Raw genomic sequence first — 27,164 nt, 5'->3', positions numbered from 1 at the left:
TATGAAATCGCACTTCAGATTTTATAATATATTAAATAAAATAATAAAAATATTGATAAAAAGGTTTTAGATTTTATTAAAAATTTATCAAAAATTTTGAAGAATAGTTTCAACTTATAAAATAAGAAAATTGATAGAACTTTTTAAAATAATTTTTGGAAATATTTTTGCTAGAAAAAAATTAGGAAAATTTAATGATTTCCAATCATAAAATTTTAGGATTTTTTGAAATAACTAAGTGTAAATCGTTTGAGAGTTAAGTTCTTTATTTAAAATTTAACCACAACATTTTAATATAGTAAAATAAAAAGATAATTAATATATTTTTAAAAACAAAATAGTATATCATATAATTAAATTTAACTCTCTTTTTTTTAATTTATTTGAAAATCTATATAAACAAATATTATTATATACAATATTATAAAAATATATAAATTAAATCGCTTAATTTTCTTATTAAACTCCTGTCCAATCTTAAATATCACACCGGGTTTGGGTTGAGTTGGGCCAACCCACCCAACTTGCTCCATTAAAACACTAGGAGAAGCAAAACTAAACATGCCATATTTTTATTTAACAAAATTAGTTTAGAAAATAAACAAGTGAAAATAAGAAAACTACGTTCATAGAAAATATCATATTTTCTTGGCGTGTTTCCTTATTTTTTATTTATGTTTTTAGAATAATTATAGAACAAACCCTTAAATTTTTTTTTCTCTTATGCCACGCATTTCCATAATGAGATAAAACCATGTTGACCCCTAATCTATGTAGACACATAAATTATTAGGTAATATGTCAATTATGCAAATTTAGTTTATTTGGACACTAATATCATATATTTTTTATTTTCAAACCTAGTTTTATATAGAATAATTATTGAAAAATAATATTGGAAAGAATGAGATTTTTAGTAGAAAATCATATCCAATCATTACCTTTATCAATTCAAATGATACAATTAGGACAGTAAATATATGTAATATAGTGAATAATAATTTTATATGGTAATGTGACAAATTTTATGGTAATGAAATTTAAATATAACCTATAAATACAATAACTATTTTTGGGAAGAAAATGCAGGCATTAGTAGATTTGTGTATTAATTATTTTTATGAAATGATATGTCTTTATTTGTTATAATTTAAAATTTTCATACATTTTTTTAAAAACACTTTTATTGTAACAATCAACATCCAATCATGTAAATATTATCCATTTTGAGAAATCGTTACAAATTATATCAGAGATAATCCCTGACTTGGATGTGAAAGTTTGTTTGACTCAGTAATAGGTGTTTGTTTGTTTAATATCGTAATCCCATAAGACATAATGAAAACGTTGTATTTGTATGAGGATATTTGTAATATTTATATTGAATATGTGATAAAATTTATGACACGTATTAGTCGCTTTTAATCTTATAAATGTGTTTTAAAATCAGGAAGACCTATTTGAGTCCAAAACGAATAATATTTATACCATTGGGGTAAGAAACTTAGTCTTAATAATTATTAATTAATAATAATAATAATAATAATAATAATATTAAATATAACATTTATAGAAAATGTTATTTCTTTTAAATAATGTTTTTGTGGAAAAAGAATCAAGTACAAGGTTTAGCTTTCAATAATGATTGAGTGATTACATTGTCACTTTTACATAAATAAGTAATTTTAAATACCAAATTAAAGGAGGGCTTTGTACATTGGGGTAAGTGGGCTAGACTTTATTTTGCGAGGGGGCCCTCCTAATACACCTGAGCTTGCTGTTCATCGGGATTGTACCTTAACCGCCTATGAGACCTTAATCTCAAAAGGTACAACTGAGTAATAGCAGCAATTTCAGAACGCAACTGCTTCGTAAGCAAGTCACCCGAGTCGAGCTTTTCGGTGTTGGCCCAAACTCGCCTGAGAATTGGACTCAAAGATCTCACAGACACACCCAATCCGCCATGGCCGGCGGAGCCAAGAAAAAGCATTTCAACAAGTCCAAGTCCAGGTCCAAAGCACCGTCTAACTTTTCTGCTGGATCGGTGTTCGTCTCTGGGGGTTCCTTGGTTGATTGGAGCCCCAATTTGTATTCTACCCCTAATTCTATCCCAGGTTTTTTTTTTCCTTTTCTATCTAGGGTTTCTTTCTCCGAAACTCTCTTTGTGTCTGAATTGGATTTGATTGAGCGTTGAATTGCAGGAAGAAAAAACCCCAATGGAAATGCCCGATCGGGGAATTCGGGTGCGAGCGGTGCTTCTGGGTCCAGATATGGGCCGGGGAAATACACTGGAAATGCTTACGGATACACCTATCCAGCTGCTACTCCCCAGGTAAACATTGTTTTGAGCTAAAAATAGGATTTTTTTCATCGATTATGTGGGTTTCTTGGATTTGATTGATTATTTATTTATTTTATTATTATTATTATTATTTTTAATTTCGGGACTTTTCATGTGGGTTCGATCCAGAATGGAGACAAGTTTCGTCTTGGTGTCAAAGTTATTATTATTATTATTTTCAAAAATTGAAGTTTATTTCATTTGAGAAGCGTGTAGTCCCATTTAGGGGAGAATTGATAAGGATATATTTTTTTTTTCTTTATTGAAGTCTTAATTGTGGGCTCTAGCTTGTTGTTTTCCTGTGAAGAAAATATGTATCTTGTAATTCTTGTATGTGGTCAGAATGGAAATGGGCCTATATTGAATCTCGAGCTGGCTGTTTCCATTGGCTTCAACCTTTCTTTCTATCATTAACAAAAAATTCATTTGGTGAATTGCCAAAAATTTCTACGAACAAAGATGAATTGTCCTTAACAAGACAGAAATCCTGTGCAACAATGCCAACAAGGAGGTAAAGAAACAAGATGTACAAACAAACTCTTGAACAATGTAACAGCACTTGAACACGGCTACTGCTCATGGACCAATGATTTACCATTTTTTTTGTAATGTAATTTATAATATACTTTTGAATGTGGTTTACCATTTTTTTTTAATTTCTTTTTTTTGCCCTTTTTATTATTTTAAATTTGACTGGATGGAAAACATCTAATCATATCAATTTTTAAGAGAAGAAAGTTAATTTTTAGTTTGAATGCATCTTTTTCCATTTAATTTTCATGAAATAGTTGCAGAGACATGAATTTTCCCAAAGTTGGCATTAGAAAATTTAATTTCAAGTGAATGGAAGGAATTCTTTTCCAGAATCCTCTTCCATGAGCCATTTCTCATTCAAACTATGGAAAAAAAAAAAGAAAAGGAGTTGTTATTCCTGTAGTTGCCTGAATGAGATCAAATTTAGATTAAAGTTCAGTAATCAGTTAATTTTTTACTGATCTAAATGTAGTTGAGGGATTTTTCAGGATGGTATGCATCCAGAATCATATGTTGGGGGCAGTAATGGGGATAATTATTTGAATGCATCACAGCCAATTGTTTTAGTTGATTCCATGGAGACTCAGATTGTTGCTTTTGAAGACAAAACACCATGCTCAAAAACATTTTGTGAGAATTTCACTTATGATTATGGTTCAGATTTGGTATTAGGTGATAGCTCATGCAGAGGATTGGGGTTCTTTGATGAATCTGAGACGGCATCAGGTGGCAATGGAACATCTAAGAAGAAAATTGAAGAGGAAGAAGGCTCATGTTTCAAATTATCATCACCTGAGAAGGATGCAGATGCTGATGAAAATATCATTTGCAAGTTGGGTGTTGAGATGGCTGAAGAAGTGCTTAACACACCCAGTAGCATTGGAGCATCCACAAAGAAAATGGAAGAAGGGGGGTCATGTTTCAAATCGTCATCACTCGAGAAGGACATGGATGCTGAGATGGCTGAAGAAGTGCTTAACACACCCAGTAGCATTGGAGCATCCGCAAAGAAAATGGAAGAAGGGGGGTCATGTTTCAAATCGTCATCACTCGAGAAGGACATGGATGCTGAGATGGCTGAAGATGTATTCAGTGGGGCATTTTCTTCAGAGAAAAATTCTGGGTTTTTGTCAATTGGAGGCATGAAATTATACACTCAGGATATTTCAGATCAGGAAAGTGATGAGGAAATTGATGGGGAGTCGCTTGATGAGGAAAGCTCTGAGTCTCTTGAGCCAGAAGATTCAGTTAGTTCATCGGACACATCAGATAGTGATTCAGATATTGATGAAGAGGTTGCAAAGGATTACTTGGAAGGAATTGGTGGGAGTGACAAAGTTGTAGATGTGAAGTGGTTGGTAGAACAGGATTTGGATGTCTCAGATGACGATGGTTCTTCTAGCAATGGCTTTGATGATACTATAGAGAAGTTGGGTGGGATTGCTCTCCAGGATGCATCTAGGGACTATGGTATGAAGAAGCCACGATCAAGAAAGAAAGCCACTCCTAAAACAGGAGTTGTTGCAGGTGATTGGTCAATGGCTTTGGATGATTTTATGTATTTAAAGGATCCCAGAAAAATTTCTGCAAAAAAGAAGCATGTTGCTAAGCTTCCACAGTCTTGGCCTTCTGAGGCTCAAAAGAGCAAAAATTTTGGAAACTTTCCAGGTAAAGAAGTTCATTAACTTATGATTTTCTTGGGAAACATGCATGCGCTATGTTGGGCCCAGGAATCTAATAATATATTCTCATGTCTGATATATTCTTATACTGGAGCAGGAAAATGAGGTTACTAATATATAATATTATTCTCTATTGTTTAAGCGTTGAATTCTGAATTCGGTCAAAGACGAGCTTTACAATCACATCTTTTTCTCCCTACTCATTTTTCTTTTGATTTCTGAAATATACTGATAAATAGGTGATTTAGATTGTCCATTTGGTCCTAAGTGGCAAGGCAGGTCTCATGATCTACCCAATACCCATCTTTTTGTTGGGCCTATCTAAGAAATTGATGGCCTTGTGTATGCAAGAGGTAGCCATCCATCATGCTGGTGTACTTGTTCTGCCAATAACTCTTTTATTTTCTTTTGTTTCATGCATTTGGATTATGTTGGCAAACAGGGGCCTCTCTCTCTTTCTCTCTTTCTGCATCAACATTGGGATCACCCTGGAGATAGGCATAAGTTGAATGTTGCTTTTCTTGTTGTATCAAATAACTCTATTTTCATATATAACTAGCATTGTTTGCAAAAACAAAGAAATGATGCGAGATTTCAGGTGGTCTGGATTTTAAGGTCTTGACCCACCCTTTCATGGATCTATTTCTAATGCAAAGTTTTAATAAAAGTGAGAGAAATGCAGAAATATTTAGTTAAAAAAAATTTATGCATAGGTGCGTACGAGTGCAACATTGTCCTTAATGCATAACTGAGCAGGTCAACCTGTTGAATAAAAAATGTGCTTAAGGAAGCTAAGAATGATCTAAAATTAAGTTTTAATCTATTCCAACATACGATTATATACTGAAAAAAAGAAAAGAAAAGAAAAAGGGGTTCAATTTTCTCTTAATTTCACATCATTACTGTTCAAAGAACAATCAACTACTCACCCAAATATGACCTGTAAGATGTCAGACACCACACTTACAGCATGCAATTATTTTTCATTGTTAATTTGGTGGATTGTATGCCCTACTTTCAGACACATTCAACTACTCACCTTCAAATTTTATATATATGTATTTTTAATATGTTTTTTCAGGTGCAAAAAAGAAACATCGTAAAGAAAAGATTGCTTTGAAGCGTCAGGAGAGAATGGTGCGCCGTGGTGTTGACCTTAAGGAAATAAATTTGGTAAACAGAAAACTCATAATTCTTGTTTAGGAGATTTGATAAATGACAAGTCTCCTTTTGCCTATAAAAAATGACAAGTCTTTCCTTTCTTTTGTTATTGTTTTTCATTTCAAATCATAATTTTTTAATGATTATTAGTGCCATTATACTTTTTAGTAGTATATTGTGGTGCCATCTACTCTTGAACAATATGCTCTTACTATGGATCATTGCAGCACTTGGGTGAGCCTTCTATGAGCCATCCCTACTTAAGTTAGAAATATGGTCCTATGAAGAAAAATATTTCTTATAGAAATGCTTGGGAAAGTTGGCATTAAATGTCATTATTGACTATTCTTACTATTATGATAATTAAAGTTATTGGGGAGCAACAATGTTGCTCTTCTAGGTGACTTGATGACTCAAGAAAAAAGCCTAGGCTCAGAGTGTGTGTGAAGTCGAGTGTTATATTGAATACTATAAAAGGTTTAGCTTCCCTTATTGATATCAATTGGTTTTCAAATGAGATGTGAAAGCTCAATCTAAGAATTGGTATTAGAGCTAAAGGTTATGGATTGAAATCACAAGAGCATCATGTTGAGAATGGGGTTATTGGGAGCAACAACACCACTCTCCTAGGCCTTTGATAGATGTCATGACGGATGTGTAAATAGGTCTGGGCCCAAGATGGGTGTGAAGTTACGTGTGATGTGGAATTCCGTAAAAGGTTTGCATTCCCTCATTTGGCACCAATTGGTTTATAAATGAGATGATCAAAGTCTAATCTAAGAAAATCGGTATCAAAGGCAAGGGTAATGACTCGGAGTTACAAGAGTGTCATGTGGGGAAGCAACAATGCCACTTGCTTAGACTTGAGATGACTATCATGATGGCTAAACAAACATATTCAAACTTGGGAGAAGTGTCAATTCTGGTAGGATGTTGAATGCCATAAAAGGCTTAACCTCCTTCACTGGACACCAATTAGGTTTTAAATGAAATGGTTAAAGTTTGATCCAAGAAAGAATCTAAATTATAGATATGTGCAATGGTAGATATGAATTTGTCACAATTAATGGACTCATTCTACAACATGTGGTACAATTCTTTATAAGTATAAAATGATGCATATCACAAGTACATATCCTATCTCAATTGTATCTTTCTATACATATAGGATGGATGATCTACATGGAGGCAACCGATTGCAATTGATTATTTTTATAGTTTTTTTATTTATTTTTTATTTTTTATTTTTAAACCAAATTTGAAAATTTTTCCCTAGAAAAATATTATATTAGTTGTTTAAAATGTACTTTAAGGTTAAACAATGATGACAAAACAAAAAAAATAAGATAGAGAATGATCTTAGATGAATCCTATCAAAAAAAAAAGAAAAAAGAATGATCCTAGATGAAAGCACTATGCAATTATTGAATGTTGACCTTGGAGATGATAATGAATGAAATCTTTAGCTTGATACATAAGGTTTCCTTTGAGGAATAGAGCTCTCTTAGGGAAGTGGCTATGGAGGCTTCCTAAGGAAAGTAATACTCTATGGTATAAGGTCATATTAGTATAGGCTACACTCCAATGGTTAGGATGCCAACGTTATAGTCAGGTGGTCACATTATTGCCCTTGGAAGGCGATTGCTCAAGTCTTCTTCGATTTTTCCAATCATATGTTAATGAGGATGAATCTTTAAGAGATACATCAAGAAAGGGAATTTGTATTAGTTGCAATTAAAGTAAGATTAGTATTACTTGGAATTACATTAGGATTAATATTAGTTGGAATTAAATTAGAATTAGTATTAAAATTATGATTAGTATTTATTGGAGTCAAAATAGGATTAGCTAGTTAAGTTATAATATAATTAAAATTTGAGTCATGATAGGTTTATTAGAGTCCTAGTAGATTTTGGATCTCTTAGAGAAACCTATAAATAGGCTAATCGATGTAAATTAAAGGAATGAATTGATTGATATTAATAATATTATGTTTTTTCATTACAAGTGTTGCAATCCTCAATGGTGCAATTCTATTGATTTTTCTTCTAGGTGAGACTCCTAAAAGGCTTTAATGAGACTCTAAGGTTTCTATCTTTTCTTCATCGTTTTTTTTTCTCTTTATTTTTTTATTTTATTTTTTCTCTACCATAAACTTTATTCTTTGTTCCTCTCCTTATACTCTAAAATCAAAACCCTAGCCCACCTATTTTTGAGTGTAGACAACCATCCTAGGGTTGTCCTACATCATATGTATTTTTTCGGTGGGTGATAGTGTTTAGATTTGTTTTTAGGAAGCCTTGTGTAGGGGAGATTGAGCATTTTGTTCCCAATTTCCAAACCTTTTCAAAGTAGTGAGAGTTAGAGGTTATCTTATTTTATGCATTCTTGGTTTCTCCTTTTCTTGTGTGTCTTGGAATGTTAATTTTTATCTTCACCTGACTGATTCAAAAATTGAGGATATTGAATTTTTTATGTCCTCTCTTATTCATCTATACTTGTCCTCTTTTTTTAATCAGATGTGAGAGTTTAGTCATTGCTGTCCTCAAATTTATTTATTGTAAAATATTTCTTCTTAGCTTTATCTAGATATGTGACTCCAACCTCTTTCTTTCCAGCAAATTTCATTTGGAAATTTAAAGTTTCATCTAAGTTTAAGGTGTTTACATGGCTTGTGGTCAGTATCAATGATTTGCTATAAGTGAAGAGACCTTAAAAGCTCTTAGTTTGATCCATTGCACTTTGTGTTTGGGAAGTGGTGAATCAACACTATGTGGTGACTTTGAGCCTATAGCATAGGTTAATTAGACTAGTCTAGATAAGTTGGGTTCCCTTAAAAATATGATTGACATGATGAATATTTGTTTTAGGTGGTTTGGAAATACCTTTAGTAGTATAGTATTGTTGCATGTTGCTTGTCTCATATTGATTTGGATAGTTTGGTAAAAGAGAAATGCAAGTACTTTTTATGACAAGTGGAGGAACCTAGAGAATATTTGGGTTATGATTTATTTTTGTTCCTGTTTTCTTTTGGCCTCTGCTAGTATAGCTTTCGAGAGTACTCTTCTTAGAGTTCTACAACTTAATTGGAATTTGTTGCAAGTCAAAAGCTTTAGATAAAGATTTGCTCCCTATATTGGGTTCATTTAAGTTAAATTTTGATGGATGTGCTTTGGGTAACCTGAGTTAGATGAGGATTGGAGTTGTGATAAGAGAACATAGTGGTATAGTGTTGGGAGTTTTTTCAAATATCTCTTTTGGAGGGTTTACCACTGCCCACGGCTCCTTGGCTTTCTAACTTATTGTTGGTAGGGGATTATTTTGGCACCCTAGGTGACTAAATCAAATAGTGGACCTTAGAGGTATAATAGGTAGCTTCACCAAATTCTAGATGTTGCTAATGACTTGGGTTTTTCCTTCTCTTAGTCTACGTGTTTAGCTAATTGTGTTGCCAATCATTTAGCAAAACAAGGAGCCAAGCATTGGGTTTTTTTTTTGTAGGAGATTTCTTACCTCCTTGAGCAGTGTAGTGTTGCTCAAACTTGTACAAGTTCATGTTGTATTCTTGATAAGTATGGTTGTCCTATTGTTTCTACTCAAGAAGTTAATTATTTTCTTCTGTGCTCAATGTTAGTATATTTTTAGAAAGATTTCTCATCCTTCATTTGTACTTGAAATTCATATTAATGAATTAGTTCATTTTTTATTAATTCTCACACATATTAGGTTTCTGTTTCTCTGTGTTCTTTTCCCTTTATTTATTTATTTTTAAATTTTTATTTATTTCCTTCCTTCAAGGGAGGGAATGATAATGAACTTGGAAAGTTGGAATTTTGAAAATGACACAAGCTCAAATCAAAAGATCTAGCCAAGTATATATTTATACTTATATGTAATTATAGTTTATATATATATATACAAAATTGATGAATATCTTATTTACCTTTTTTGAATTCTTATTTTTTTATAGGTAATTTTTCTCTCCTTTTTGGTCCATGGATTGAACTTGGAACCTCCTTGTCCCCACCCTTACACTTCCACAACCCTTCTCCACCTTAGCCAAGCTTCAAGGCCTTAAGTTTATAATCTTCCATAAAATTGGTTATGTGTTGCTTTTATACTTTGTTTAAGGCAACATATTTGTGGTTCATATATGCAAACATATTTTATCAATTTGTTTTTCTTATGTGAAAGAATTTATAATACACTTTATTATATGACAAATGATTCAAAAAAATAGTTAAATAATTATCAATATGATTTATGAATTGACAACTATGATTAAACCTTTACAAGAGATTCCATTAACATTCAGAGTTTATTCTAATTAAATAGTAGCAACTAAAGAAAATATGGAAAAAAATTTCAACATAACAATTATTTTTATGAACAACAACCAATGATGCATAAAAAACCTAAAAACATATTTTATTGCAATTATCTCAAAATCTTTTATTTCTACAAATTACAAATGACATTTTTATAATGTATTTGTTCACTCTTGCAAACATCTAAGTATTTGTTCTTTTTGATAGGCAACAAAATCATGTATTAAGAAATGCCTAAAAAGATGGGGTGCGCCCTATGTATATAGGCAGTATCAAATATTTAAGTATTTGTTGTATTTTAGCTGTTAGACATTGTCTTTTCATCTAAAGTTTCCATTGTAAACTATAATTTCACATCATTAATAATATAGCTATACACTTATAAAGTAATATGTCCAATTCCAAACAAACTTTTATTGACTTTCTTAATTAAAAAGTATCATTTCAAGAAAGTAAGGAGAATTAATGAAGCGTAGGATATCTAAAAATTTAAAGAAATTGAATAAATGCATTTTTTTAAGTTAAAAAATAATAATTATTGACATGAATCACAAGCAAAGGATGAGAAATTTTTCTAGAAATACAAAGGATGATACAAAAGGAAAGTAAGATAACTCTACAAAATCAACGATAAAATAAGAACATTTACAAAATATAGGAACAATGTGCGACCTAAGGGGATAAATATCCCCTACACATTTTGCTACTGGATTTGCAACATTATTAGCTAAATGTGGAGGACTAAGGGGAAAAAAAACAACTTGAGCTACTAGCTAGATTTAATCTTGGACAAAGCCACATGTCGTACTTTGAACGACCTCTTCGACTTAGATACCCATGAGATCACGACTATAAAATCCCCTTCCACTAATAAATTGTTAGAGTTAAAGCATGGACATGCGATAAGCGCTCTAAAAGAGCTAAACTCTCTACCTTAAAAGCCAATTCCTCTCTTACCAGTTGAGAGAAGATTCTCAACAATGTACCATGGTGATCCTTAATCACAACTTGAAATCCCTAGTAACATCGATTACCTAGAGTAGATCCATTAAAGAGAACTCCCAACACCCATAGAAGAAATAATCATCACATGTGTCATACTCTAGGGAGAAATATAATTTGTCCTAGCAAGATTGAATAGCCTATGCTAAGGACTCAAAGTCATTGGGCAATGTAAGAAAACGATCAATGGATACTATACTCTTTAGGCACATAATAGAATAATTAGGGCTGAGAGCTTTGAAGTGCTTTCTCATTTGTAGCAGATTATTGATGTTGACTTTCTTATTAGCTACAAGCCATGTAAAAGTTTTAACCTTAGATGGGGCTTTAGATTCCTGAATGAAGTTGACTAGAAGAGGGGGGTGTGGGGTTGGTGCAGGGCTTGGAATAAAGGGTTTTAGGAAGAACTGGAAAGAAGACTTTATAGAAAATAAGCTTAAGAAACTCCATGACCAAACTCTTACATTTGGGAAGAAAGGCGATAACTACACAAGGATAAGGGATGACATGATGTGCAAGGAACTTGCAAAATTATTAGATCACTTATTTCTTCATTGTAGAGTGTCATCACAACTATGGGCTTTAGTTTTCTCTCATGTTAAGGTTTTGTTAGTTGTGGCCATGACTGACATAATGGCATTATTTTGATCTCTTTTCTAATAGATTTTCTCATAAAAATACTAAATATAATTTGAGTTGCAAACATGATCTAACAAGTTTATTTTATTGAAAATTTTGGATTAACAAGCTTAGTAGTAAGAAAATCTCCTGAAATTAATTGCTTGTGTATTACATTTTGAAAGAGCTAAACATTTTGAAGGAACTAAAAGAACTTGCATGAAATGAGCCAAGATGGGCATTTTTGAATATGTTGATAACATGCAAGATACCCATCAAAATAAAATAGGGAGTCCTCCAGAGTAGGTTGCCTAGGCCTATATCTGATCACTTCCCTATTTTGTTAGAGGGTGGTGGTTTAAGAAGAGGACCCTCCCCATTAAGATTTGAAAACATGTGGCTTAAAGTAGAGGGTTTTATAGATCTCCTACGGAGTTGGTGGCAGGGAATTGTGGTTAGAGGTAGTGCCAGCTTTAGGTTGGCTGCAAAGTTGAAGGAGCTTAAACAAAACATAAAATCTTGGAATAGGGATGTGTTTGGGAGGCTGGAATGCAATAAAATGTCAGCTCTTCAACAAGTGGAATTTTGGGACCTGGTGGAAAGCGAGAGAAGCCTGTCAGAGGAGGAAACAAAATTAAAAAAGGATGCAAAGGAAAATTATAAAAAGTGGGTGTCATTGGAAGAAGTCCATTGGAGACAACTTTCAAGGGAATTATGGTTAAGGGAAGGGGACATAAATACGGGTTTTTTCCATCGTATGACAAATGCCCATCATAGAAATAACTCCATGGACAAAATTAAGATAAATGGGGTGTGGCTGTCAGAGGAGCAAGAAGTGAGGGAAGGGGTAGCTAACGCCTACCAACAGATGCTATTAGAAGATTCAAACTGGAAGGTTGATATTGGGAGGCTGCAGTTAGATCAAATAAGCTGCCAAGAAGCTGAGAACCTGGAGATTCCTTTCTCTGAGGAAGAGGTCCACTCTGCTTTGATGGATATGAATGGAGACAAATCCCCAGGCCTGGATGGCTTCACAGTGGCTTTTTGGCAAAACTGTTGGGAATTTGTAAAAGAGGAAGTCATGGAAATGTTTAAGGAGTTCCATGAACAAAGCTCTTTTTTAAAGAGCCTCAATACCACGTTTCTGGTTCTTATACTAAAGAAAGGAGAGGCTGAGGACCTTGGGGATTTTAGACCTATAAGCCTGTTGGGGGGGCTATATAAATTGATGGCTACGGTGCTAGCTAATAGGCTCAAGAAAGTGATTGGAAAAATGGTCTCCCCTAATCAGAATGCTTTTGTGATGGGTAGACATATTTTGGATGCCTCCCTAATAGTAAATGAGGTGATTGATTCTTGGCAGAAAAGAAAAGAAAAAGGGCTTATATGTAAATTGGATATCGAAAAAGCATATGGCAGCATTAACTGACAGTTTTTTATGAAGGTTATGCAAAAGATGGGGTTTGGGTCAAAGTGGTTGGGATGGATGTGGAGATGCATCTCTACAGCTAAATTTTCAGTTTTGGTTAATGGGGTGCCAACAAGCTTCTTTCCGAGTGCCAAGGGGCTTCGTTAAGGAGACCCCCTATCTCCTTACCTCTTTGTTATGGGAATGGAAGTGGTAAGTGCTCTCATTAGGAGGGCTGTTGCAGGGGGCTTCTTTTCAGGGTGCAGAATCCGGGGAAGAAGAAGGTCGGATTTGAATATTTCTCACCTTTTTTTTGCTGATGATACAATTGTTTTCTATGAGGCAAAGAAAGAGCACCTAACTCACTTGAGCTGTACCTTATTTTGGTTTGAAGTCACGTCAGGTTTAAGGATCAATTTGGCCAAAAGTGAAATCTTCCCAATTGGTAAGGTGGAAGAGGTTGATGTGATGGCAGTGGGTTAGGGTGCAGGGTGGGCTCTTTGCCATCTTCTTATTTGGGACTGCCTTTAGGGGCTCCTAACAAGGTTCTCTCTGTGTGGGATGGGGTGGAAGAGAAAGTGAGGAGGAGACTTGTGCTTTGGAAACGTCAATATATTTCCAAAGGCGGGAGAATCACTCTCATAAAGAGTACGATGGCTAGTATGCCCATTTATCAAATGTCTCTCTTTCGAATGCCCAAGGTAGTAGCAAGAAGGTTAGAAAAATTACAAAGAGACTTTGTTTGGGGAGGGGGAAACTTGGAGAGGAAAGCCCACTTTGTTAATTGGGAGGTGGTTTGTGCGGATAAGGAGAAGGGTGGGCTAGGCTTAAGGAAGCTAGCTCTCTTGAATAAGGCCTTGTTGGGCAAATGGATATGGAGATTTGCTTGCAACAAGGAAAATCTTTGGAAGCAGGTGATTTCGGTGAAATATGGGCAAGAGGGCCTTGGTTGGAGGACAAATAAGGCTAATGGGACGTTTGGAGTAGGGGTTTGGAAGGAGATTTTGAAGGAAACAGATTGGTGCTAGGAAAATATAGTGTTCATAGTTGGAAATGACAATAAAATCAGATCCTGGACTGACCATTGGTGCGGTCGTACAACGCTGTCCCAAAGTTTCCCACAATTATTTGCCATGGTTGCACATAGGAACGCCACGGTGGAGGAAGTTTGGGACCAGAATTTCGGTCAGGGAGGTTGGAATCTAAGATTCTTTAGAGCTTTTAATGATTGAGAATTGGATTTGGTAGGAAATTTGCTCCATGTCCTAAGGGGCTACAGGCTAACTTTGGAGGATGACTCAGTCTCTTGGAAGGGTGGAAGAAACGGGCAGTTTGGAGTTAAGGAAGCGTACAGTTTATTGGTTAACCCCAATGACACCGCCTTCTCGAAGAATTGCATATGGGTGGGTAGAGTTCCAACCAAAGTCGCTTTATTTGCTTAGGAGGTTACGTGAGGGAAGGTGCTTACGTTAGATAAGCTCCAAACAAGAGGGTGGCAACTCCCTAATCGTTGCTTTTTGTGTGGTCGTGAAGAAGAAACTGTAAATCATATTCTTATTTAGGTGGAGGGGCCCTTTTGTGGGAAAAAAAGGAAAAAGATTTGGAAATCCATCCCTTTGTGCATTTTTTGGACGGTTTGGAATGAGAGGAATAGGCTAGCCTTTAGGGGGGGTTCTTTAGCAATTCAGAAACTCAAAAATTATTTGGTCTGTAATTTATGGAGTTGGACTAAATTGTATATTGGAGAGGAGTCGCTTTCTCTTATAGGCTTCTTGGAGTGGTTAGCATCCACTTAAGGGTTGGTGAGGCTTTTGGTTTTTTTCTTATCTTGTTTTTGAGGTTTTAGCTACCTTGTATATCCCCTGTATGCTTTGTGGTTGTTTGCCTTTTGTTATTATATTCCTTGCTTATTTATAAAAAATAAAAAATAAAAAAAAGAGAAATGAGGCAACCTAATGGCACCTTGAGCATGCATTGTCAATAATGGGAATTGGTATGGGGATGCCAGTTGCATGAGTGGTATGGATCACTATTGGTGGATACCTTGTGAATTTTGGATCCTAACATTTTTTTTATAGGCCAAAGAATAATTTGTATTAGAAGCAGTTGAAAAAAAGAGCATCAAAGTACACATAAAGTATACAAGAAGCCCAATAGGCAAGCAGAATGGAAAAGAGAATAAAAAAACCTCCTTCTATCTACTTGGAGCTCAACCAATCTACAAAACTTATCATAGTGAAGGAATTGTCATCTATGTGTACTCTAACCTAATCTAGAAAGGTATACGTAAAGGAAGATTTGATTTCTTGATTCAACTGTTTAGTATCTTCCAATAACGTTCTATTTCCTTCATTCATAAAGGCCAAGATAGACTCAAAGGAGCAACCCTCTGAACTTTCTTTTGCCTTTTCTCCACAAAAGAGTCATGCCAAATTAGAAGGTTTCCTCTTTATGAAGAAAACATTACCCAGGCTACCCCAAAAAGAGAAAAAGCAACTGTTGTAAAGGGTGAAAGAGCATTTGATGAGCGAACTCCTCTTCCTCTTTACACATATAGCATATGTTTTGTGGGGTCCATAACCTCTGTTTGATTTAATTAACCATTAAACCTCTTCCTCATACAACTTCTAAGCAAGGAAACTCACCTTCATAGAAATTCAATTGTTCCACACCATGCATGCAGGGAAAGGCTCACTTCTGCCCCAGGTTGATGGGGTATAGAAAGATTTACCAAAGAATTTGCCACACTTGGATTCCTTGCAAGTAAATCTATCTTGTTCATCCCTTCTAATTGACGCCGATTATTGTCTTTGAGAAAATGCCTCTGTTCCTTTCAATTCCAAATCATGACATTGTCTGTGAAATTGAGGATTCATTGACCCCCTTTCCCAACTTGCTCCCATCTCTCTAATACCCAAAGGTGTTTATCCACGACTATAGAGAATAAAATTAGAAAGGATGGGAAATTTACTAAGGATGAGAAATTTTCTGTTAAGTCCCTTTATGGTGCATTGGAGCTTAGATATGCAGTCCCGTTTCTGAGGAGCATCATTTGGAGCCCTTGTGTTCCTTCCAAGGTGGGTTTTTTCACTTGGGAAGCTTTGTGGGGCAAGGTTTTAACTTTGGATCAACTAAAGAGGAGGGGGTGGTTTCTAGCTAATAGATGTTTCCTTTGTTTTGCTGAAGAAGAGTCCATTGATTACATTCTAATTCATTGCACCAAAGCGAAGGTTTTGTGGGAGTTATTATTTGCTTTATTTGGTGTGATGTGGATCCTCCCATTGTCAATTAGAGAGATCCTTCTTGGTTGGCATGGTTCCTTTATGGGCAAGAAGCGTAAAAAGGTTTGGATGACAAGTCCCTTATGTTTCCTTTGGATGGTTTGGAAGGAAAGAAATAGGATTGCTTTGGATAATGAGGAGCTTTCAATTTAATGGATGAAAAATCTTTTGTTTGTAATTTTTGGTCTTGGGTTAAGTTATTTATAAATGAAGAACCTTTACCTTTAATCAACTTTTTTGATTGGTTGGGTCCTAGATGAGGGCGGGTGAGATTTTTTTGTATCCCTTTTTTTATTTTGTTTTTGTTTTTTGGTGTCTATTGTATATTCCCTGTATGCTTTGGGCTAACCTTTAGGTGCTCTTTTTTTCTTTATATATAACATTTTTCTGTGCTTTTACCTATCAAAAAAAACGGAAAGGATTCTTCCGTAGCACTCTCACCACACCAACTATCTTTCCAAAAATTTACCCTCCTTTTGTTACCCAATATGAAGTAAGATGTACTTCTAAAATCTCCCACTCATTTGTAATAGACTTCCACAACCCCACCCTTAAGCTATCCCCCTTAGCCCTTGTACTCCATCCCCTTTCATTGGCCCCAAAATTTCCAACTATGACCTGTTTCCAAAGAGATTCTCTCTATGAAGCATATCTCCATCTCCATTGGACACTGACATATATTTGAGGACTCTCTCTTCTCAAGTTTTAATGAGCATTAATGATGGTTTGGCTTAGGAAATGCATAGAGAGAATAAATTTTCTGGATTGCTGCATTTAATGTCTTGGGATGGAAAGATAAAACAGATTTGAAGCATGCTATCAGGGTTGCAGATAATTATGGTTAGAGCATTTGTGGTTTCTCTGGCCAAGGTTGATGATGTCTCCATCTCATATGTGTTGGAAGATTTTGTATAATTTTTGTTGTGTTTTCCAAATATTCCATTTGTTGAATCCGATATTGGAAATAAATGGGATGATGTGTGTGACTTATATTGTTATCTGTTCTATATGCTTTTTGGAGTTGTGGTTAGGTATGTGGGAGGCTTGTGCGTGCACGGGGTCCAAGCCCACCCAATAAGATTTTTAAGAACCCTAACCTGAAAGCATCTAACTGGGTGCATTACTTGGTCTTGTTGCATGTTCAGCGAGACCTGTAGGATTCAGGGTTCCTGGGTGTGTTCGAATTGACTAACATTTTGCTCTACCTTGGTATTCTTATTCCTGATTTGTTAGAGGATTATAATTAGGAGAGAATATGTGACCTACTTTGTCATTTGTTGCCTTTTTATCCATTCACTGAAAAGCAGAGGCTCTGCATATTCTGACCATCTTTTCTCCTTGTTCTTTCCATACATTCTTTTGCCCTTTTCCATTCATCCTTTATTGGAGGCACATTTTAACGTCATACTATATTTCTTGCATTTCGGAGTGCACCCTTGCAGCAGACTGGTTGTTGAATCCTAGATGATAGGACAGTAGATTACTTGCTGCAATGGGACAATCTCAGAGGGTAGATATACTCTTGACGAATATTGCATTCTATTGCTCTTTTCTATTCATCCTTGATTGGTGGCACATTTTAACATCATCTATATTTCTTTCGTTTTGGAGTGCACCCTTGCAGTAAGCTGATTGTTGAATCCTAGATGATAGGACAGTAGATTACTTGCTGCAATGGGACAGTCTCAGAGGGTAGATCTACTTTTTGAGGATTATTTATGCACCTTGATCTCTAAGTTCTATATATAATTTTCAGTTCTTCACATATCTGCAACTACTGTTTGGATTTCAGTTTGTCTTGGGTTTATTCTTGGATTGCTTTCTGCTTGTTGACTTTGCCTATACATAACTTCCAACAATATGCTCTGTTGTTTCTTCTTAATACATTAAGGATCTGTTTTATTCTGCACTTTATTGCCTAAAGAAATCTTTACCTTAAATATTGTGGATTATAGTAATTTAACCTTGTCAAACAAAGGTCTCTAACTCCATCAACACTCATGCCTGTGAACCATGGGGTTTGGTTTGCTGAATCTGGTTATGTGTGGAAATTTATTAGACATGCAATAACTTCAACTCTTGAAGTGTTGCATCTCGTTTATGGAGCAGCATTCAACAGAAAATTTGTTAAGGTTGAGCTTCATAGACTTTAATATAGTCTTGTTGTGTGACTTGTGGCTCAATATCAGTCTGCGCAAGTAACAATTTGTTGCATTTAGACACATTTTTTAAGAAAGGTTTTTTCTTTTTGTTGTTTGGTATCCAATCACTGTGTATAACTGCATATTAGAGTATAACCTCTTGCTTTTGGAAATCAGTAGTCCAATGGATTCTCCCAAGTTCCTAACAACTTTTTGATTCTGAATTGTAGAAATTAAAGCAGATTGTTTTGGATGAAGTAGATATATTTTCATTTCAAGCTATGCTTCCCAAGGATTGTTTGCAGGTATTGGATCTCTCTCTCTCTCTCTCTCTCTACCTATCTATCTTTCTCTCTCTCTCTCCTTCACCCTCTCTCTTTCTCTCAGGTTTGAAGCTCACTCTTGTTTTTGGTTTGTTTGGTGCTTTGGTTTTTTTTTTTTTTCCTCACAACTGTATCAGTGATATTCTTGATTTACTCCATGCGTCTTTAGATATGACCTCAAAACTATTCGAGTAAACTTTGATGTTGATTTCATTTGGTTTAATTATGATATGATATATGACTAAGGAATAAGGTTTGTTTTGGTTTTATGCTTTGATATTCTGGGTTTCATTCATTGGTGGGGTTGAATTTCTCAAAGAATTCAATTATTGATCAAATAAACGTGGTTTCTCAATTGAAGGGCCTTACTGCCATTGCTAGGGTCTGGTTTGGTGTAGCTGTAGGTTCTTATAAAGTCCTTTGTAAAAAGATTTGTATGTAAAAGAGCCACTAGAAAGAGATTTGTTAGTGTTTGGTTGCTACATTTTTGGAAGGACTTAAATAAATTTGTAGTTTGTCATTTTGTCAAATTTATAAGGTTATAAATCTCATTTCATCAAATTTATAATGTTATAAATATCATTTTATAAAATAAAGTGTACAAATATCCATGTAAAAAAAATAAAATTCAAACAAGCTCTTAACTTATTCAAGCTCTTTTAGCAGAGGTTACTGTTCTATAACTTCTGCAGAAATAGCTTTAAGTCCTAATATCTTTAACTTGAAGGACTTCTTAAATGTAGTTAAACACAAAGGCTTCTTTAAGCCTTCCAAATTGTACACTAAACAGGGCTTACGTTGTACTTAAATCTAACATATACAAACGTTCATGTCAGCTTCCATGTGGGATGGAATGCCTTACTTTCTTCTGCCTTTACAATTGGAGTAAGGTCATTTTCCCATTTATAGTCATTTGAAAATGCTGTGAGGTGTTGTTTCATTTCCAATTTATCAAATCTCATTTTGTGGTTTGAGTGATGGAGGGTTTCCTACATGCTTATATAAACTTTATAATGAGATCCAGTATGTGGTTCCCTGTTGCAGGTTCCAAATACTTCTGCTTTCTGTTATCCTTATATTACTATTATTGTTTGGCACCAAACTTGCCCATTTACAAGTTGGTTTTCAACAAAGAGCACCTTCATATAAATGCATCCTAAAATCGTGTGCTTTCAAAAAATGTTGATCGGCATGAAACAAAGCCTTCACAATTTTCATCTATTCACCTACCCAATGATTTTGTGCAACTAAGGAGTAAGATGTGCTTTGTCCTTTATAAATTCTAATATTCTTTTCTTGACAGTAATGATATTCGGATATCTTCAGGTACAACGACTAGCATCAATTTATGGTTTGTGGAGTAGCTGCAAAGGTTCCCGCAAGAAGAGGTGAATATATAATTTTTGCCTTTTTGAGCCTTGTAGGGTTACCTGCGGATCCTTGTTGCTAAGTCAGTGCTGTAAATTCTTTAAACATCATCGAAATGAATTTTTATAAACTTGAAAACATCCCAAATGATGATATTGGTTCCTTTTTTCCTTGCTATTGATAAGCAACCTATAGGCTTTTGGCTTAAGATAGGCTTCTATGTACATGCTCTTCATATCTGGTGCGTATCACAGGAAGCCTTTTTTCCCCTTGGGGAATGCTGAGCAGAGCAAGAGAAACTTTACTCACAAGACTCTAATCCCCTTGCTGAAAACAGTCCAACCAACGATAGTTTTGGTTCCTTTTTTCCTGCCATTGATAAGCTACCCATAGGCTTTTGGCTTAAGATTATATACATGCCCTTCATATCTGGTGCCTATTGCTGTAAACCTTTTTTCCGCTTGCTGAATGCTGAGCAGTGTAAAATAAACTTTACTCACAAGACTTAAACTATTCATCCTTGTTTGTGGATTCTTCATAAATATGGTAAAACTAGAATGGATGTGTCTTCATACAGTCTAACAAATGATGGACAACTAAGTCACATGCGTGTCTCTGTAAGCTGTGGCCTGTAAGCTTTCTCCTCCCCTTTTTCCCACTTGCCAAAATTTATTGACAGGTAAGCTTTGTTAGGGGAAAGTTTGGGGAGTTAGATGGAGGCTGGAGTATGCAGGAGGTGAGAGAGGTGTTTGGGGTAGTTCTGTGGAAAGCCATTAGAGGGGGATGGGAGCAGTTTAAGCTCAGGAATTCAATCTCAGTAGAAAATGGGTTAAGTGTCAAGGTTTTTCTGGTAGGTGGATTGGGTAGAGCTCTTTGAAAGTGGGTTTTCCCTCTTTATAGTCTTGTTGAGGTCAAGAATGCAAGTGGCCGGTGTAAGGGTGGTGGAGGGGTTCAAAGCCATTAGAACCCTTGCTTAGGCCTTTTCAGATTGGGAGTTAGAGTTGGTGGGAGGTTTAAAGGGGTGCATTCATTGAGTAGGAGTGCTAAGGGAGTGGAGAGGATGGTTTGGATAAGAATGAGGGGTTGGTGAAGGCTTATTACAATTCTTTGTCCACTACAAGTTCGAATATCTTCCAGCAAAGCAACTGTGGGCTCTGGTACATCTTTGAGGGTGTGGTTTTTATTTTTTTTCCATTACTCTTGTTTTTATTTGTTTTGTTTCTTTCTTTCTTGAATACCTACCACAGTAGAGTATCCATGTGGTATTTTTTCAGATTTTGTGTGTGTGATTTATGTTCCTTCTATTTCTCAGCTTGACATTTTACAATTGGGGACAGAATAAAGCATCCATAATAAAGACACTTTCTATCTGCTCTAATTCAACACCACTTCCACTGCATTCCTGAGTAGATACTGTTACTTCCTTTCAAACCACAGCAATATTATTTGATCAAATCATTGAATCATCTATTTCTCTTGGAATCGCTTCAATGTTTATTTCTATGGATATCTTCTTTAGGAAATCTACAACTATTCTGTGACCATGTTATTTCTGCATGGGAAATCTACGAACTATTCCTTGATATAGAAGTTGCATCCTGTACTAGTATACAGTGGCGGAGCCAGCAATTTGATTTAGGGGGGGCAACTTTTAATGCATATATGGGCCTTAGCCCAATGGTCAAGACTTGTTATTGTTAGGGGGGCATTATCAGTCTTGTGTTTGAATCCTCCTGTTGCAAGAACTGGATTTATTTATTTATTTTTAACATTTTCAGGGGGGGCAGGTGCCGTCCCCCCCCCCCCCCCAGGCCCTACCTCTGCCAGTGCTAGTATACCACTTCAACTAATAACTTGCATTGTTACATCTCTTTTGAGACCAAGACCCTTTATTATGACTTGTGCTTGTTGCATACTTTGATCCATTATTGGACAAATATTTCCTGCTTTAGCTTGGTCCTTTTTTCATACACTTGAATCCACTAGTAGTGGTAGGGGACTCAGAAACCAACTGACCCTGTACGTTTCTAATTATGACAATGCTGTTCTTAAAACTGGCTTGAACATGAATAGCTCCCTTCGATATTCTACACTCACTCTTATGCAAACTAATATGTCCATTTCTATGTGACCAATTCTTGGTATATGCTTTGCTATATTTTATCATTTCATAAAGATGAGTCAAAGATATATGGATATAGCCATTTAATGTCAAAATATGATCTTTTTTTATTTGCACATCAGATTCTTTCTTGTCTTTGTTTTTGTCTCGAGTTGTGATAAATTACTATAATTTGCTCCCCTCATGTATTAGTGAATTTAACAAATTTTACATGCAGAAGCTCATATTTGTTGTTTGTTACCTTTGCTTAATTTCAATTCTATATTTGGAAGAAAATAAGTTTCTTTAAATTTTTAAAATTTGAATTGTATCTCCATGAAAAGGGAATGTTGAAGCTTTTGGATTTTTGTTTTTTTGTTTGTTTGTTTTTTTTTTTTTTTTTGGCCTAGATGAGAAAGGAATGTATTAAAAAACTTGTAACAAAAATGAGGATGCAAATCTGCATGCACAAGAGGTATATGTAGAGCACCCAGAGAAAACAAGAAATGACAAAAGAATAGGAGGACCACAAACCCCCTACCCTAAGCCATCAATAACATTGACTGGAGAGCTGCATTCCGACCCTAAAGTGTCTGTAGCCCATTCTATTAGACAATTAAGAAAAATCTCTTTAAATCTCTAATCGATAAGTTCCTTTTTTGTTAAAAATTCAGCCATTTTGTTCTTTTCGTAGGCATAAAAAAAAAAAAAGCAAATAGGCACCAAACTCTGTCCTTGACTTGTTGAATCTTCTCACATGCCAACTTAACAGAAGCTCCTTGATTGCCCTTGGAAGGATCCACCAAATCCTAAAGATGGATAATTAGAAATTCCACAATAGCTGGGATTTATCACAACAGATGAGAATATCGTTAGCTGATTCCTCAAACTGCATTTATTTGCTAATTGGTCTATATTTAGAGCACTTGATCCTTACACCTCCTTTGGAGGAATAACAATTGTCCTTGTGGTAGAGAAGTGTAATAGTACTTCTGATGAGGATGAATCTCCAAGATATATATCAAGAAAGGGAATTAGTATTAGTTGCAATTAAAGTAGGATTAGTATTACTTGGAATTAAATTAGGATTAATATTTGTTTGAGTTTAACTAGTATTAGTTGGTTAAGTTATAATATAATTAGAATTTGAGCCATGATAGGTTATTAGAGTCCTAGTAGACTTTGGATTTCTTAGAGAAGCCTATAAATAGGCTAATCAACGTAAATCAAAGGGATGATTTGATTAATGTTAATAATATTATTATTTTTTTTTCATTGCAATTGTTGTAATTTTCAATGGTGAGACTCCATTGATTTTCTTCTAGGTGAAACTCCTAGAAGGCCTTAGTGAGACTCTAAGGTTTTCCATCTCTTCTTCATTGTTTCTTCTTTCTCTCTATTTCTTATCTTATAATTTTCTCTACCATAAAATTTATTCAATGTTCCTCTCCTTACACCCTAAAAATAAAACCCTAGCCTACCTACCCTTGAGTGTAGGCAACCATCCTAGGGTTGTCCTACATCAACTTCACTTGGAATTGTCCCTCTTTTATACCCCTCCAAACTAATCTATCCATCTTCACTTGGATTTCCTAGGTTTTTGCTTTCTTTTTGTGTACTTTTTGGAGGATCTCTCATCCTTCTTTGCACTTATTTTACTTACTTTGATATACTATACTGTTGTTTCTTGTCAAAAAAGACCAAGATTGATGGAAGGAAAGGTTCCTACCCAACTCCCAAACAAAGAAGCTAATCTTCCTACCCTCTTTATGCACCCCTCTGAAATAATCTCACTCTTGTGAAAATAAACCTTCAATTTAGACATAAGCTTGAAGCAAAAAAGAATTTACCAAAGATATTTTAGTTGCTCGTTGTAGGTCTCTCGGGAAAGAATGATTTCATTTGCAAGCAGAAGATGAGATACCTCAACCCCTTTTTTTCCCCTTCCTAAAAAATTAAAGCCCCTGCCTGAATTAGTAACCAACCCTTCATGAATCCATTTTTGTTCTTTCTTTCCTGGTAAAACCCCCTTGAAGTATCTCTTGGATTATGAATTAATGCAGTGATATTAGACAACCCATCCTGTCTCTCTATCCTTTCTCAAAAATAGGAAGTTTTGAACCCAATTCAAATATTTAAAGAGGGGGATCTTTTTTACCAAAGGTTGAAAGAGCCTTTTTTATCAAATTGCTATTAGAGTGGTCTAAAGCTCCACTAGGGTTGAAGTTCCTTCTGGGATTTTATTGATGTACTTAGCTAGGGCTGCTAAGTTGTTTATCCTGTTCCTTTTCTTCTCCGCTTGGTGCTCCTTATTGTGTATATAGGTTTCACCCCTGTTTTTAGTAGGCATATTTTAATACAACTCTTTATTTTTCCTATAAAAACATATTAATAGGTAAGATGCTTACAGATTGCTGTATTGGACTTTGTCACATGGCTTGGAGAACCATGTTTTAGATGATTGTACAAGGAAATATTTTAATTGAAGAGTAAACCTATGTTTGGTTCCTGGAAAATTTGGGTAATTCTGTCCCTCCTCTGTGTGTGTGTGTGTGTGTGTGTGTCTCACTTGCTTTTAAGTTTGATCTTGTTGTCCCTCAAAACCTAGAATGTCTTTTTATCTTTAATTCCTCCCCTTCTGTTCACTTTCAGCTGCTTGTAGGAGCAGAATAGAGTAACCAAGATTTCACTAGGGGTGTCTAATGTTCTCTTTTTACCATTTGAGTTGTACATCACTATTACTATGAAAAATGCATTATGCACAGTAAGTTTTGTTTTCAAACCGTGCATGAATTGATTTCATTGTGCAATTGACCACCTAATAATGTGTAACAAGTCAACATATGCACCTTAGGAATGTTATCCATTGAATATTGAATTCTGTTGTAATTCAACATTTCTTCTCCTGTTACTTATCTTGAACTGCCACTTGATTTCTAAATGGCCTACTGTTGGCAAAAACGTAATGTTCACTGTTGAGATTCAAACTGAAATTATGTCTCCCTACCCCAGATTTGTCACAGTGACACGAACACAAGACACGCACATGCCAACACCAGGAGATAAACTTCGCCTAGACCAGGTATTTATATTTTATAGATTTCATCCCTTATGAAATTATTATTGTTATTATTTTGATTAGTATTGCACTTGTCTTTTTTTCTCTTAGTTTATTTGTTATTGCCTCCCTAGCCTGTTCTTATAGGTTCCATAAGATACACATTCTCTCTGTTGTATCATCCATTTACCAAATAAAATCTAAAACAGTGGTTATTCATGAACTTCAGATGATAGGAGCTACTGATGAGGATGCTTCTCGGAGCAAGTCATCCAAGAGCCAAGTCAGTCATCATGGCAGTGGGAAGAAGGGCTCATCATATGCCATACAGCCTGTGTCATTTATCTCAAGTGGCATTATGCAATCTGAAGCTGTTCAGATGGAAACAGCTGGGTCCATTGAGGCTGAGAACACCTACCATGAAAATAAGGGTGGAGCAAGCTCTACAAAATTGGGTGCCTTTGAGGTTCACACAAAGGGTTTTGGGTCAAGAATGATGGCTAAAATGGGATTTGTTGCAGGGCAAGGATTAGGAAAGGATGGCCAAGGTATGGTCAAGCTGATTGAAGTCACTAAACGGCCTAAATCACTAGGGCTGGGTGTGGAATTCTCTTGAACTGAGAAGAACTGATCTCAAATAATTGGAGGTTCCTGAAGGCACGATGAATATCAAAGAATTGTAGTTTTTGAAACACACATCAGAACATTCAGATCAAAGTGTATTGAAGGCATGGTTTGGGAAAAATTTCAGTAGTGATTGTCCCATTGGTTGCAATCAAAAACTTCCTAAATCATCTGATGCCCAATATTATATTCCCTGTGGAGGATAGCATTTCTTGCTTGCTTTAATAGCATTGTATTAGTTTAACCTTATGTACTGATGTCAAATACCTGGATAAGATATTGACCCCTCTATGCTTTACGCCTTTACCCTTAAATCTTCCCAATTCTTCCATTTGTTGTTAATTGTTATGGCTTTTTGATAAGAATTTGCCCCTTCATTTTCTGGCTTTCTCTCTCTCTCTCTCTCTCTCTCTCTCAGTTCACTGTCCAGCAGGAAACTTGTGGAAGGGTGACTTGACTACTCTGGGACGGTGACATGGACGGCAGACTGCATTGCTCAATCAGAAGCTCTACTTTTGAACTGGGGCATGAAATTTGTCTATATTCCTGCTTGTTTTCTATCATATTCATTTTCCATGAGCCATATATCTTATCCCATCCTATCAATCAAAATCAAACTTAATATTATTCACGAACCATATTTCTTATCCTATCCTATCAATCAAAATCAAACTTAATATTAATGTAATTACTCTTCAATAAAATCACAATGGATGAGATAATAGAATAAAATAAACAAAAATCCATTAAAGTAATATAGACTTCTCTCTTAAATATAATTGAAATGTTATTTGAACAGACACAAAAGGAAACCATATTAGTGTCTATTTCTAACAAACACAATTTTCTACTTAAAATTTAATTATATTTGATTAAATAAAACTCTTAGCAGAGATGACAAACAACACTTTGAAAAAAAGAAGTGCAAAAATAAAATAATAATAATAATATAATTAAGATGGATTATGACCCAATAACTCTTAACAATTATTAGGTCGAGTTCAACTCAATATTCGTAGTTGACTCTATATTTTAATTCACATGTTGTAAGTCGAAAAAGTTTATATTAAAAAAAAAAAAATTCCCCATAGAATGGAGAAAAATTAAGATATGAATCTCTTAAATGGATTTTGGTGTTGAGGCACCCATGCCAAATCAGTGGACATGGACCTTCCCTCATTTATGTTAGGCTTT

At 35.1% G+C, this 27,164-nt stretch overlaps 1 protein-coding gene across 3 annotated transcripts; it reads left to right on the top strand.

Moving 5' to 3' along the window:
* Positions 1–1,826: 1,826 nt before the first annotated feature.
* Positions 1,827–26,318, top strand: LOC117925022. Of its 3 annotated transcripts, none has more exons than XM_034843821.1 (9): positions 1,827–2,114; positions 2,202–2,332; positions 3,364–3,822; positions 3,937–4,543; positions 5,639–5,730; positions 18,727–18,801; positions 20,146–20,207; positions 25,301–25,370; positions 25,576–26,318. In XM_034843821.1, the coding sequence occupies exons 1-9, from the start codon at positions 1,964–1,966 to the stop codon at positions 25,960–25,962; spliced, it is 2,034 nt and encodes a 677-aa protein (XP_034699712.1). In that variant the 5' UTR covers positions 1,827–1,963; the 3' UTR covers positions 25,963–26,318. The 3 variants fall into 3 exon arrangements, with proteins under 3 accessions (XP_034699712.1, XP_034699711.1, XP_034699710.1); XM_034843820.1 differs by having other exon boundaries at positions 3,364–3,834; positions 3,949–4,543; XM_034843819.1 differs by having other exon boundaries at positions 3,364–4,543.
* Positions 26,319–27,164: the final 846 nt, after the last annotated feature.

This window comes from Vitis riparia, chromosome 11, assembly GCF_004353265.1.
Source record: "Vitis riparia cultivar Riparia Gloire de Montpellier isolate 1030 chromosome 11, EGFV_Vit.rip_1.0, whole genome shotgun sequence".
In the NCBI taxonomy this organism is placed as follows: domain Eukaryota; kingdom Viridiplantae; phylum Streptophyta; class Magnoliopsida; order Vitales; family Vitaceae; genus Vitis; species Vitis riparia.
This window is presented reverse-complemented; position numbering and strand designations above follow the sequence as displayed.